The 12,486-nt window shown below is 41.3% G+C and overlaps 1 protein-coding gene across 1 annotated transcript in view; it reads left to right on the plus strand.

The window, feature by feature from the left end:
- Positions 1 to 12,486, plus strand: part of LOC126474456 (uncharacterized) — a 304,482-nt gene that overhangs the window by 60,193 nt on the left and 231,803 nt on the right. The window contains exon 2 of the mRNA XM_050101929.1: positions 7,186 to 7,500. Within this exon, the coding sequence (XP_049957886.1) occupies positions 7,186 to 7,500 (315 nt within the window). The remainder of the gene's footprint in view (positions 1 to 7,185; positions 7,501 to 12,486) is intronic.

Genomic DNA, 12,486 nt, shown 5'->3' on the forward strand with positions numbered 1-12,486 from the left:
GCTGTGCTGCTGATCTGAGCTTATCCATACGGCCCGTTACCTGATCCCACGCATGTCGAATTCGAGGGAGACATTCCTTCTTTGCGTCCACTCTCCGCTTCTATACTTCGCTCTTAAAGCAACCCCACGAAAAGTAATCTAGGCCGCGCGGGATTAGCCGAGTGGTCTTAGGCGCTGCAGTCATAGACTGTGCGCCTGGTCCCGGCGGAGGTTCGAGTCCTCCCTTGGGCATGGGTGTGTGTGTTTGTCCTTAGGATAATTTTGGTTAAGTAGTGTGTAAGCTTAGGGCCTGATGACCTTAGCAGTTAAGTCCCATAAGATTTCACACACATTTGAACATTTTTGAGTAATCTAGAGGAGTAAGGTCGGGTGACCTCAGAGGTCAAGAAATGATTCCACTGCGACCAATCCAACGCCCAGGATACGTTTCAGTGTCACTGTGATATCGGCCGTACAGAATGTACGGAGCTCCGTCGTGCTGAAAATACATGCGGTCTCGTGTTGCCAGAGGAATATTCTCCAAGTACCTCCAAGTATCTTGGTAACACATTTTGAAGGAAATAAAGATAGCATACTCTATTAAGATCAAAAACAAATGGACCGATGAACTGGTCATCAATAATACTGCACCATACGTTCACTGAGAAACGGCTCTGAAAATGTGTCGCTTTAGTTGTACTCGCTTGTGAATGCTGGTGAACAAGGAAATGCGACTGACACCCGTGATTTTCAAACAGCTGTAAGTCGACTACAGTGAAGAAAATGGCATATGTTAATCTGAAGTTTCTTGTTTGGTATCACCAATACTACCATTTCTCAAAGCGTTTACCTGTCCTCCTGACTCACCCTGTATAGTGCTTAAGTACAGAGTATAATGCCCTCCACAAAATGACGGAACGCCCAGTTGCTCCCCATTCTGTGGATCAGTTTGTCCAGCACGACCTTGCAGATGCTTCATAGTGGCTGAGTTACAGACGCAGTAGTTTAGCCTAGGACATCTCCTGCGTAGACAATCTGATGTAAATCCGGGGAACGAGCAGCCGTCGCTGCAGATGCGTGATGCTCCATGTTACGTGTAGTTCTTTACCAAGTCTTCGCTGTAATGTCAGACATTATTACTGAGCAGAAGGGACCAGGGTCATAATACTCGTACATCACGAAAATGACGCAAGTACAAGTGCAGGCAGCAGTAACCCCATATGTCTATAAGAAACAGAAGATGCGTTCCCGGTTGCCTAACACGATGTCACCTATATGAGAGCACTAACGCTTCCGTATCGGCATCACAATATTGGCACGGTTGTAAAGCGTCCCAGGTGGATGCCACACGTCGAAATTCATTGTCTTTGTCTAGCACCACGAGTGGTCCTTCAAAGGTGAGGCTGCAAAGTCTAAATATCTTCATTGGATCATTTTGCTTCTTTCTGACTCGAGAGCCGTGTGTCAAACGCGCGTTACATATGATGAGAACCACTATATCCAAAACCTCTGCTAACACGGAATGTTGTAGGCAACTTAAATGTTTTTGCAGCGGTATGCCAGGTGTTTCAGTGTTGTCCTGCCACAATTTAATCCGCACGATGGTGGCATGACGCAATGTTTTTTCGAAGGTCTAAAACACCTCTTAACTTGTGGTCGTCGTGTAATTAGTGCCATTTCCAGTGCTTTTAGGCGGGGCACCAAGAGCTATTCATATACTTCAATACTCTCCTACTAGTCAGTAAACCTGAGAAAACTTCTATAAATGTCGTAGTGTACAGTACATGTCTAATGCGCTGCGTATGTCTCGAAAATAAAAGAGAAGAAGACACATCCTATATAACATCACATTCCTAGATCCACAAAATTTTAGAACTTTTAGGCTGGTTTCAATGAAGACATTTTGGAATGGTAAACTGCAAGTAGAAAAGAGACAAATATCCATACAGTTAAGAGAAAAAATTCTTCGGAAATAGGCAGTGACTACTTATTTACAACCCTCACTGAAACACAGTCAACAGATCGTTAATTATTCAAATGTTGTGGCTTGTTAGCAAGTGTGCTTTGTATTTTATTGGACAGTATAGAGTGCAGTTATTTTTCATCGACTATGTGTAAAGAAGACGAAGTAATTCTGAAATCTCTGCCACCTTATATCCGCATCACTTTTACAGGATATAAGGACTTAAATAATTAATAACTTGAATTTGATGTACAACTGTCCTTTATTACACTGTAAGTAATTTATCTCCTACAAAATAAAAACGAATATGGCATTAGGAAAAGCATACAAAAGTGGAATAAATGAAATTAATCAGGATACAAAAAATCACAAAAATGATTCAGCTACAAAAGGTGAAAAAGATAACATAAGTCATTAGACAGATTAGTTAATTCCTTATGATCTGAATAGCGTCTGTTAAAAGTTAAGATACACTAAAAAACTGAACTGTTTTAAATCCTAACAAATTAGAAAAAAACCTAAAATTTTTTATTCAAGGCTCACCTTTATTAAAAAATAAAAATTAAAAGAAAAATGTCAGACTAGTGGAAAACAAATCATAAACACTGTTTATAAAAATAATGCACATAAATAAAATCTAAAATTACAGTAGTAATATGGTAATTAGTAATATCTGTTTCTTAGCAAAAATTAAGAACTGTTAATCTATATGATATTTTTTACCATTATAATTGCTTTTTATTGGCAAGGAAGTACATCTAACTCATGTCTTCTGTAAGAACTTTAAACATGAAACAGACACATTTATTAATATCCTACTTATAATATTTTTCTTAAGCTAATGTCAGGGTCACCATCTGCTGTATCTATATAGCTACTCTAAAATAAATGCAATGTAATCCCTAAATTTGCTTAATCTTATTATAATAACTCAATTAAACTGTGATAGATAAAATCTTAATTTAATAGTGAAATATTTATTTACTCTTGATATTCAACAGCGAATTACTTTCACTACTGTTTTGTGGTTGTCAGTCTGAATACTGGTCTGCTGCACCTTACCACACCACTATGTCCTGTGCATGTTTCTTCATTTATGTATAACTACTGCAACCTGTATCGATTTTTCACTAGTATACAGAAAAAGTATCAGTGACAATTTCAAAATTAGAGCAACAAATGATATATGGTTTTTTCATTGTACAGAAAATGTTAACCTTTTTAACTGAAATGTTCAATCGTATTGTTAATACAACATTTTCATACCAGGCCAATCTACTCAGCCTTAATTAAGCGATTAATACTCAAGCTGATTTCATGAAAATAATAAAATTTTTCGAAGTTGACCATGGAGAATGGCACACTATACAGTATATTCATTAGAACATATTACCAGAATGTCACATTCATAATAAACAAACATAAATGAATTTTTTTTGTATTTTTATATTAATGTTAACTAATTCATTTATTGTAGACAGATAAATATACTAATTCAATCATTATACAGAGATTAAAGAAATTAATTTCATTTTCGAAATTAAACATTTACAAAAAATCATAAAACACTTGAAAGATGAATAATAAAATGACATCTAATAAAAATAAAGGCTAATTTATAGCATACTGTTATATTTATTATTAATAACATATTTGTATAATAATGGTTATCACTTATATAAGTTATCTATCTCCTGAGCATAACCATAAAGGATAAAAAGTCTTAAATAAATGATTTCTCTCAAATGTAATTAATTTATTCATATGTTTGAAAAAAGATTCTCTGTTGAGCAAGTACAATTTTAACCATAAATGATAAAAAGTCTTAAATAAATGAATTCTCTGAAATGTAATTAATTTATTCATATGTTTGAAAAAAGATTCTCTGTTGAGCAAGTACAATTTTGTTCTTCTTTGCCTATACACATTTTGGTGAATATTCTCTGTTGTGTATGGGTTCATTTTATTTTCTATCGAATGACATGTAAAGATATACAGTATTGGGATTATGGTCAATATATTCATGACATTTTAACAAAATACATACCTTAATAGCACATACTGATGTTTTTGTACCTGCTGGTTTTCTACAGTGCAGCGCTATTTCTATACAGTTTGCTATCAACAGCTAACTCCTAAGTACATTGACTTATATTGAAAGAAATTTAGCAGTAAAATGAGACTATGGGTGTTAAGTTTTTAATACTCTGTTAATGCTACATTAGTGCAGTTATTTATATTTTTTCATTGTGCTGTGAACACTGTTTTTTATAGATGAGGAGCATTGTGTCAAAACCAGCCAAGTCACTGAAGTAGTATTTTTCAATATAGACAAGAAACTTCCTGAGACAACACAATGATGGTCACAAACACTTTCCTTTCATAATCTCATCCTTAATGGTTCAATGACAAAGTCAGCTTATTCTGTGAAATGTAATTCATAATGAACCCTTTTTCTGTTGATTTTTGTTACGGTTTTATTTAATTTTACTCTTTTCTCATAAATCTGTACTCTTTCTAACATCAAAAATCTTCTAAAAACTCAAATAAACGAAAATTAATTGATATTGTAGGTATTTTTCCTTATAGCACTGAAGCAGGCATTTCAACATAACTGGATAATAGCATATCAAGAAGAACATCATAAAAATTAGGAGAATGCAAAATAGGATTTCTCTCACTAATGTTTGTATTTCACTTAAATCTTGAACATAATAAAAAGATAATAATCTGCAAATAATCAGGTATGTTAACATAATAATTATTATGTAGACACTGTTCACTTATAATGAGTAATATTGTTAAGTCTTCAATTTTCTCTCATTTAGATTACAATATCACGCATTTCCCGTTAACCACTGATGCAAACTTTGGAGACTGTGTTGAAACTCTCATTACCATTGCAAGCTGCTTCATTGACTAATATTACTGCCATAACTGAAGATCTTCCCATGTTGGACCAAAATTTTCTGCAGGAGGCTTATCTTGTCTTTTGTTTTAGAGACAGCTAGAGTCTGTAAGGACGTTACGCCCTCTGACTTCTATTTCAGTATCTTTTATTTCTGTGAAAATAATAAGCTCGCAAAAATGGAAATTAGTGCAAGTGGTTAATGTTGCCGACATACAAATGAAATATTACAACTGCAAAGAATGTGCAATATAAGGAATTATTTTGTTTGCTGATACAGTCTAACAACACAAGATTTCAGAAAAAAATGCTGTGGCATAAAGATTGTTGTTCGTTCCTTGACATGGCCAGCTATGATTTCACTACCTGCAAGACTTGGCCTGTTCTATTGCATGGTCAAGAATTCAGTGCTTCGTAGCACCAAGATATGGCCGATTTTGAAACATATTCTTGTTTCATCTGATGGTGGTATACTTCTACTTTAAATTGATAACTTTAACTAATTCCCGTGAATTTAGTGACTTGCTCCATTTTGATGCTAGACGTCTCATATGTCAATTTTCTTGGGTTATTATTAGGCTGATGCAGAAGTTCGAAGCGTTTTTCCGTGAGTTTAATAAACACGACAGATAAACATAACAGAGGCTATAGTCATCAACAATATTCTCTGCTTCACTGTTCACAACAGCCTGCCGATGCTGGGGTAGCTTTTCAATTCTGTGACTGTAGAAAATGACGTGGTTTTTGTGGTGTCACCGCCAGACACCACACTTGCTAGGTGGTAGCTTAAATCGGCCGCGGTCCATTTAGTACATGTCGGACCCGCGTGTCGCCACTGTGTGATCGCAGACCGAGCGCCACCACAAGGCAGGTCTCGAGATACGGAAGAGCACTCGCCCCAGTTGTACGACGACTTTGCTAGCGACTACACTTACGAAGCCTTTCTCTCATTTGCCGAGAGACTGTTAGAATAGCCTTCGGCTAAGTCCATGGCTACGACCTAGCAAGGCGCCATTAGCCTTACATAGTTTGATAGTTATCGTAAGAAATGTCTCATCAAGAATGCTGTAATTCACATCAAAGAATAAAAGATAAGAATTCGAGGAGCTGCATACTTTTCTTATGAGAATTCACTACTTATCCTGTTCCAGAATTCACGCCCGTCTGCGTTAGATAGCGTGCATTTCGGCCGCCTCTATCTACAAGGTGTTGGCACATTTACCAACACATCAGTTTTGAGGCGAGGAATTCATCGAGCCATGTTTGGAGTGCATTTTCATTCGGAAAGGAAGTTTCTTGAAGGATAGCTGAAAAGTTGAAAAATTGAGGGATTAAGATCAGGTGAATAAGGTGGGTGCGGAATGACATCCCATCCCAGCTCTTGTGTGGATATTTGGTCAGACTAGCAGAATGCGGGCAGGCATTGTCGTTGAGTACCAGCACTTCACGCTGTCTTCCTGGTCGTTGTTCTTGGATTGCAAGACGTCTCAGTTGTTGATAATAAATTTCAGCGGTGATGGTTCCACCTCTGAGAGCAATTCGTAGTACACCACACCGTCGTTGTTCCACCAGATGCATAGGATTACCTTTTGTAGAGGCACACAGGTTTTTGTACGGAGAGTTGCTGCTTTGTTTGGGCTCAACCATAACATTTTTTTCCTTATGTTAGCAAAAAGACAGCATTTCTCGTCACCAGTAACTATAAGGATAGGAACGGTCAGTGTTGTTCACGAGCCAAGAAAGATGCACATATGGCCACCAGCTGATTTCTTGACTGGCTGAGAGCATTCAATACCCATACACGCAATCTTTGAACCTCCCCCATTACACGAAAATGTTACACGATAGTGGTTAGTCACATTTCCCAGTTCTCGAGTATACTGACGTGAATCGTTGTGGATTAATGTGTTTAAACGATCTTCATCAAATCCCAAAGGTCTTCCTGTACGTGAAGAGTCAGTAATGTGAAATCATCCTCCTTAAAACGAGAAAACCATTTACTTGCTGCACTCTGCATAAATGGCATTATCCTCACACACGGCGCTAATGTATCTGGCTGTCACCCCTCCATTGAAGGCAAACAGAGGAATATGACTCAAATATTCCGATTTCTCCACTTGGTACTCCATTTTTTAGGGTCCACAGTTCCAGTCATTACCTTCAAATGACCAAAAACATAATATGTAAACTCAAATAGCAACGGTGAACTAAAAACAAAATATGATAATCGACAAATAAACTCATAGCAACCGGACCACCAACATGCAAAATAAAAACACTACGAACTCATATACCAACATAGCACTTCCTGTGGAGAGTTGTTATTGCATTTAAGTGGGTAGTGGAAGCAGGTACAGATACAAATACTGCCATGATGTGTGTGCACACAGTGTCGGACATCCACTGCACGTTCGGAGGCAGCAGCGGCAGCGACAGCGCGGCAGCCGCCCCCGGCGTCCGCGACTCCATCTCGGCGCGGCTGCGAAAACCGGAAGGGTTCCGCGGGTCGCCGCTGTTCGCGGACGAACGCCAGGCGGACCCTCTGACGGACCCCGTGTGCCAGATCCGGCCCGAGCCCGCCGACCCCGAGCAGCTCTCCTATCGCCTACTGGTCACCGACTTCTCGCGCTGCGGCGTCCTGCGCCGCAATGTGAGTATGCACCCGCAACGCAGCGCCAGCTAACACCAGCTCCTTGAGGCACTTCCGTATTTCTTCTGTGTGATCGTCCTTCAGATATGCACTGTGGACACGCACAACTCTCATCATGCTATTATCACCACCTTTAGGTTTGATAACCGTCTGAAAACCGCCAGGAAGACTTTTTATGTGTAGTGAGGTATGCAGTATACAGCTGAAACCTCTTACCGATGTTTAGATCCCTCAGAGCTACAGAACTGCAGGGATGTTGCTTCGTTCTCTCTATTATTTCCAATTCTCCCATACATTTTATATTGCAAGCCAGTCAGGACGCGATAGGGGATCTAACAGTACTCCAAGGGTTCAGTCCAAGATCCCTACGACTGTCAGGATCGTGCTGAGCAGGGCGTGATGAGGACTTCAGAGAGCAAAGGAAACCTTATTCATAACGAAACATTTATTAATCAGAAATACACGATTGTCTTCCTCAGTCTTGCCACTCAGTCGGCCAGCAGTGTAGACCCAGTCAGCAATAGCAGGCATATATCACCCGGCAGCTCTGCTGCGTCATGGAATGCTAACGTAGCAGCCATTACGTCACAGGCAATCGATGGCCACCAGGCATCGCATCTGCCGTGGTTTTCAATGCACAGTGACAGACGTCAGCCTCTGCAGGCTAATCTCCCAAGTTGTCTCACTGGGGATATGCGCCCCGAGAACTGGCCTCCAGTCCAGCCTCAAGTACTCATTGTCACGTAGAGTCCGACCCGTGGCCTCCAGTTGGGAAACAGAGGCTGGCAGCATGAGAGTCGGCTGCAGCTACAGGGTGAGCAGCAACTTTGGGTTCCCCTCACGATGGCGGATGGCATACATCTTCTTGGCCTTCTACATCTACATCTACATACATACTCCGCAATCCACCATACGGTGCGTGGCGGAGGGTACCTCGTACCACAACTATCATCTTCTCTCCCTGTTCCACTCCCAAACAGAACGAGGGAAAAATGACTGCCTATATGCAGTCATTTTTCCCTCGTTCTGTTTGGGAGTGGAACAGGGAGAGAAGATGCTAGTTGTGATACGAGCCTATATGCAGTCATTTTTCCCTCGTTCTGTTTGGGAGTGGAACAGGGAGAGAAGATGCTAGTTGTGGTACGAGCCGTAATCTCTCTTATATTATCTTTGTGGTCTTTACGCGAAATGTAAGTTGGCGGCAGTAAAATTGTACTGCAGTCAGCCTCAAATGCTGGTTCTCTAAATTTCCTCAGTAGCGATTCACGAAAAGAACGCCTCCTTTCCTCTAGAGACTCCCACCCGAGTTCCTGAAGCATTTCCGTAACACTCGCGTGATGATGAAACCTACCGGTAACAAATCTAGCAGCCCGCCTCTGAATTGCTTCTATGTCCTCCCTCAATCCGACCTGATAGGGATCCCAAACGCTCCAGCAGTACTCAAGAATAGTTCGTATTAGTGTTTTATAAGCGGTCTCCTTTACAGATGAACCACATCTTCTCAAAATTCTACCAATGAACCGAAGACGACTATCCGTCTTCCTCACAACTGCCATTACATGCTTGTTCCACTTCATGTCGCTCTGCAATGTTACGCCCCAATATTTAATCGACGTGACTGTGTCAAGCGCTACACTACTAATCGAGTATTCAAACATTACATGATTCTTTTTCCTATTCATCTGCATTAATTTACATTTATCTATATTTAGAGTTAGCTGCCATTCTTCACACCAATCACAAATCCTGTCCAAGTCATCTTGTATCCTCCTACAGTCACTCAACGACGACACCTTCCCGTACATCATAGCATCATCAGCAAACAGCCGCACATTGCTATCCAACCTATCCGAAAGATCATTTATGTAGATAGAAAACAACAGCGGACCTACCACACTTCCCTGGGGCACTCCAGATGATACCCTCACCTCCGATGAACACTCACCATCGAGGACAACGTATTGGGTTCTATTACTTAAGAAGTCTTCGAGCCACTCACATACTTGGGAACCAATCCCATGTGCTCGTACCTTAGTTAGGAGTCTGCAGTGGGGCACCGAGTCAAGCCTCCAGCGGGCCAGGAGAATGATGGCAGTCTCTGCACCCCATCAGTGATTACTCGGAAGGTGGCGCTCCAGCTTGCAGTGGCAGAGACTCTCCAGCAAGACTTGGCGGTGATTTTCGACGATTAGGTGCTCAGAGAGCCGATAGCTGCAGCTGAGAGTGACATCAAGAAAGGTGTAGTATTTATGCTGGCAGTTCATGTGCGGTCTGCTGTCGTGGATGTAGTACTGACATCAGGTGTACTAGTTTTATCATGTGGTCAGATCTCCGAGTGGCTTCAGACTTTCGTAGCTTCACCTTTCAGATGCTCTGTCCTCCTGCATCAGTTGCTGAATAGTTATTCTTGGGTTATAACTGGATTTTCTTGTGACACTCTGCTCTGTCACCAAAATGACGATATCTGCCTTTTCGCATGATGTCACTGTGCTTTGTTTGCAGACTAGGGCGCTCGGCCGGCATCACTTTCCGCAAACTCTTCTGTGTTTACCTCTGCCTGCTCAGCATTTCCCCCTTGCTGACAGTTCACCAGCCATTGACTCATGCGGATTCTGCCGTCGTCAGTAACTTCAACAAATTTTTAGTGTTAGCCTGCGGTACTGTTCTCGGGTGCAGCAGTAAATCAAATCAGAAACATATCTGTGTAAAGCAGTGAATATTGATGTTGTCATCTTGAAAAACAGGAGTATCGACAATTTAGTAACCGTGAAGACGTAGAATAAAGAGCAACATTAGATGACAGAATGTCGAAATAAGCACCCTATCTATATTCAGGATGACCTCAATGAGTGGGCTTGAATGCTGGTTCGAGGAATAGACCGCCTGACAAGAGCTGAGGCACATCCGACACTTGCTAAAGAACAACTGCCAATTCCTACGGAACAATCGACAGTTGCTACGTAACACCCGACCAATGACAGGAAAACGAAAAGTAGAGAGCGGGGCGCGTTAACTGCAGCAAAACCTGTGCACGAATGCTCGGTATGCATTCGACAATTCATGCAGCAAGCTGTTTGACAGAGGCTGTTGTGGAACAAATTAGTATGACATTTCGTATATTATGGAAACATTTCTGCAAGACATCATTTCAGTGCTAAGATCATGGATGAGCAGGTTGGACGACTCGAAGCCGTCCAGTGTGTCACTGCTGTGGTCAAAAGTGTCGCCTCTCGATTGAAAAAGACCACTGAAGGTGGAAATGCTATGCAAAAGCATGCCGGTGATCATAGACGGACCACTACACCGCAAAAGGATCAATATGTACCCTTAAAGGCGAAAACGAACGTACATTTCGTTCCCAGCCAGACTGGTGCAGACCTTGCAACTGCTACCCGTACACGTGTCCTGCCAGAACCTTTACGTGGCGATTAAATCATGCATTTTTGTATGCTCGGGAGCCTGTTAGATACATCGTACTTCAAACACACCATCGTCGAGAAAGAGTTCGTTGGCGTAGGGAGCATGTTTGTCGGGCTCAGCAATAGTGATCCAGATTGGTGTTCTCCGACGAATCCCGTTTCACTGTGACAAGTGATTCCGGCCACTAGTTAGTGTGGAGAAAGAGAGAGAGGAGAACACGTTATAAACCGAAGACTGTTGCTGAACGTTTTCGATATGGTCTAGGCGTTATGGTGTATGCAGGCATTATGTACAATGGCCAAACGCCGCTGCCTATCATTGTGTGCGAGATAATCTTGCAGCACAGGTAGGGTGATTATTCTGGATCACGGCCGCCTGTTTAGGGACGCTGTAGGTCCCGACTTTCTGTGTGTGGACGACAATGCTCGTCCACACGGGACCGCTGAGATGCCTGACACTCTGCAAACTGAATGTATTGAGCGTATGGAATGGCCTGCGCACTCCCCAGACCTAAACCTTGTAGAGCATGGCTGGGGTGCTCTAGGCAGACGTCTTTTTGAACGAACCCCCTATCCAAATGGTGTAAGAACTGAAAACCGCCTTGAGAGAGGAGTGGAACAGTACCCCCAAAGAGCTTAACTGTTCCGTCTGCAGCGCTCCAAAGAGGCCAGTGCGCTCTTTTAGGGGTGTTACTCATACTTTGTCAAGTGACCTAATAAAGTATTTTATTTTTCATCAAGATAATGTTAACAGGTTAAAATTACTTTATGATTGACGCTCTAGAGAATCGAGTATGTTGAAGGGTATGACTGTGTGTATGTTTGTATGATTGATAGGATAGGAGGAGGGAGAGAAACTGTCTACGTTTATACCTCGTGACTGCCTGTGGTAACATAGTCCACCCGTTAGACTTATGAATCTCCTGAGAAATGTACAAACCAGCTACACGAGGTTACAGCTTGATAAATGAAGAACCCCAACAGCTGTTAGATGATCCTTTATTGAAATGACCAGTTCCGCAGTTTACAGCTGTGTCCTCAGGTATACATATGAGTAGAAAAATGGGGGAAAATAAAATAAACAACATTGTCTATACCCCAAACTAAAAACGGGTGTAGTAAACAACGGATAAGAGTACTCACAGTCAGTTCGTTTAAAATCTATACCAGGGTTAAATGGACGACGCAACATCCTTAATCAAAATAAAATATCTGTCGAAGGAACGATAGTCAGGTAATAAAATGGTCAAAACGATGAAGTCGACCACCCCAGACAGCAAGATATTCTACAATAAAAATCGTCTACTCAGAAGTATACCTGAAGATGCAGCTGTAAGCTGCGAGTGTGGTCGTTTCAATACAGGGCCATTTAACAGCTGTTGCGGTTCTTCCTTTACCGAGATGTGTTTCCATATCCATGGCAGCTCGGAGTACAAGAGGTTAATCTAAACATTGTTCCACTTCCGCACGACATTTTTGCTGTAGCCAATATCAAGGAACTATGCAAAAATAGTCTAAAAATATATGTCTGTATAAAAGAGTGATATACGTTTATGAGTAACATACA

This window comes from Schistocerca serialis, chromosome 4 (assembly GCF_023864345.2).
Source record: "Schistocerca serialis cubense isolate TAMUIC-IGC-003099 chromosome 4, iqSchSeri2.2, whole genome shotgun sequence".
Classification (NCBI taxonomy): Eukaryota; Metazoa; Arthropoda; class Insecta; order Orthoptera; family Acrididae; genus Schistocerca; species Schistocerca serialis.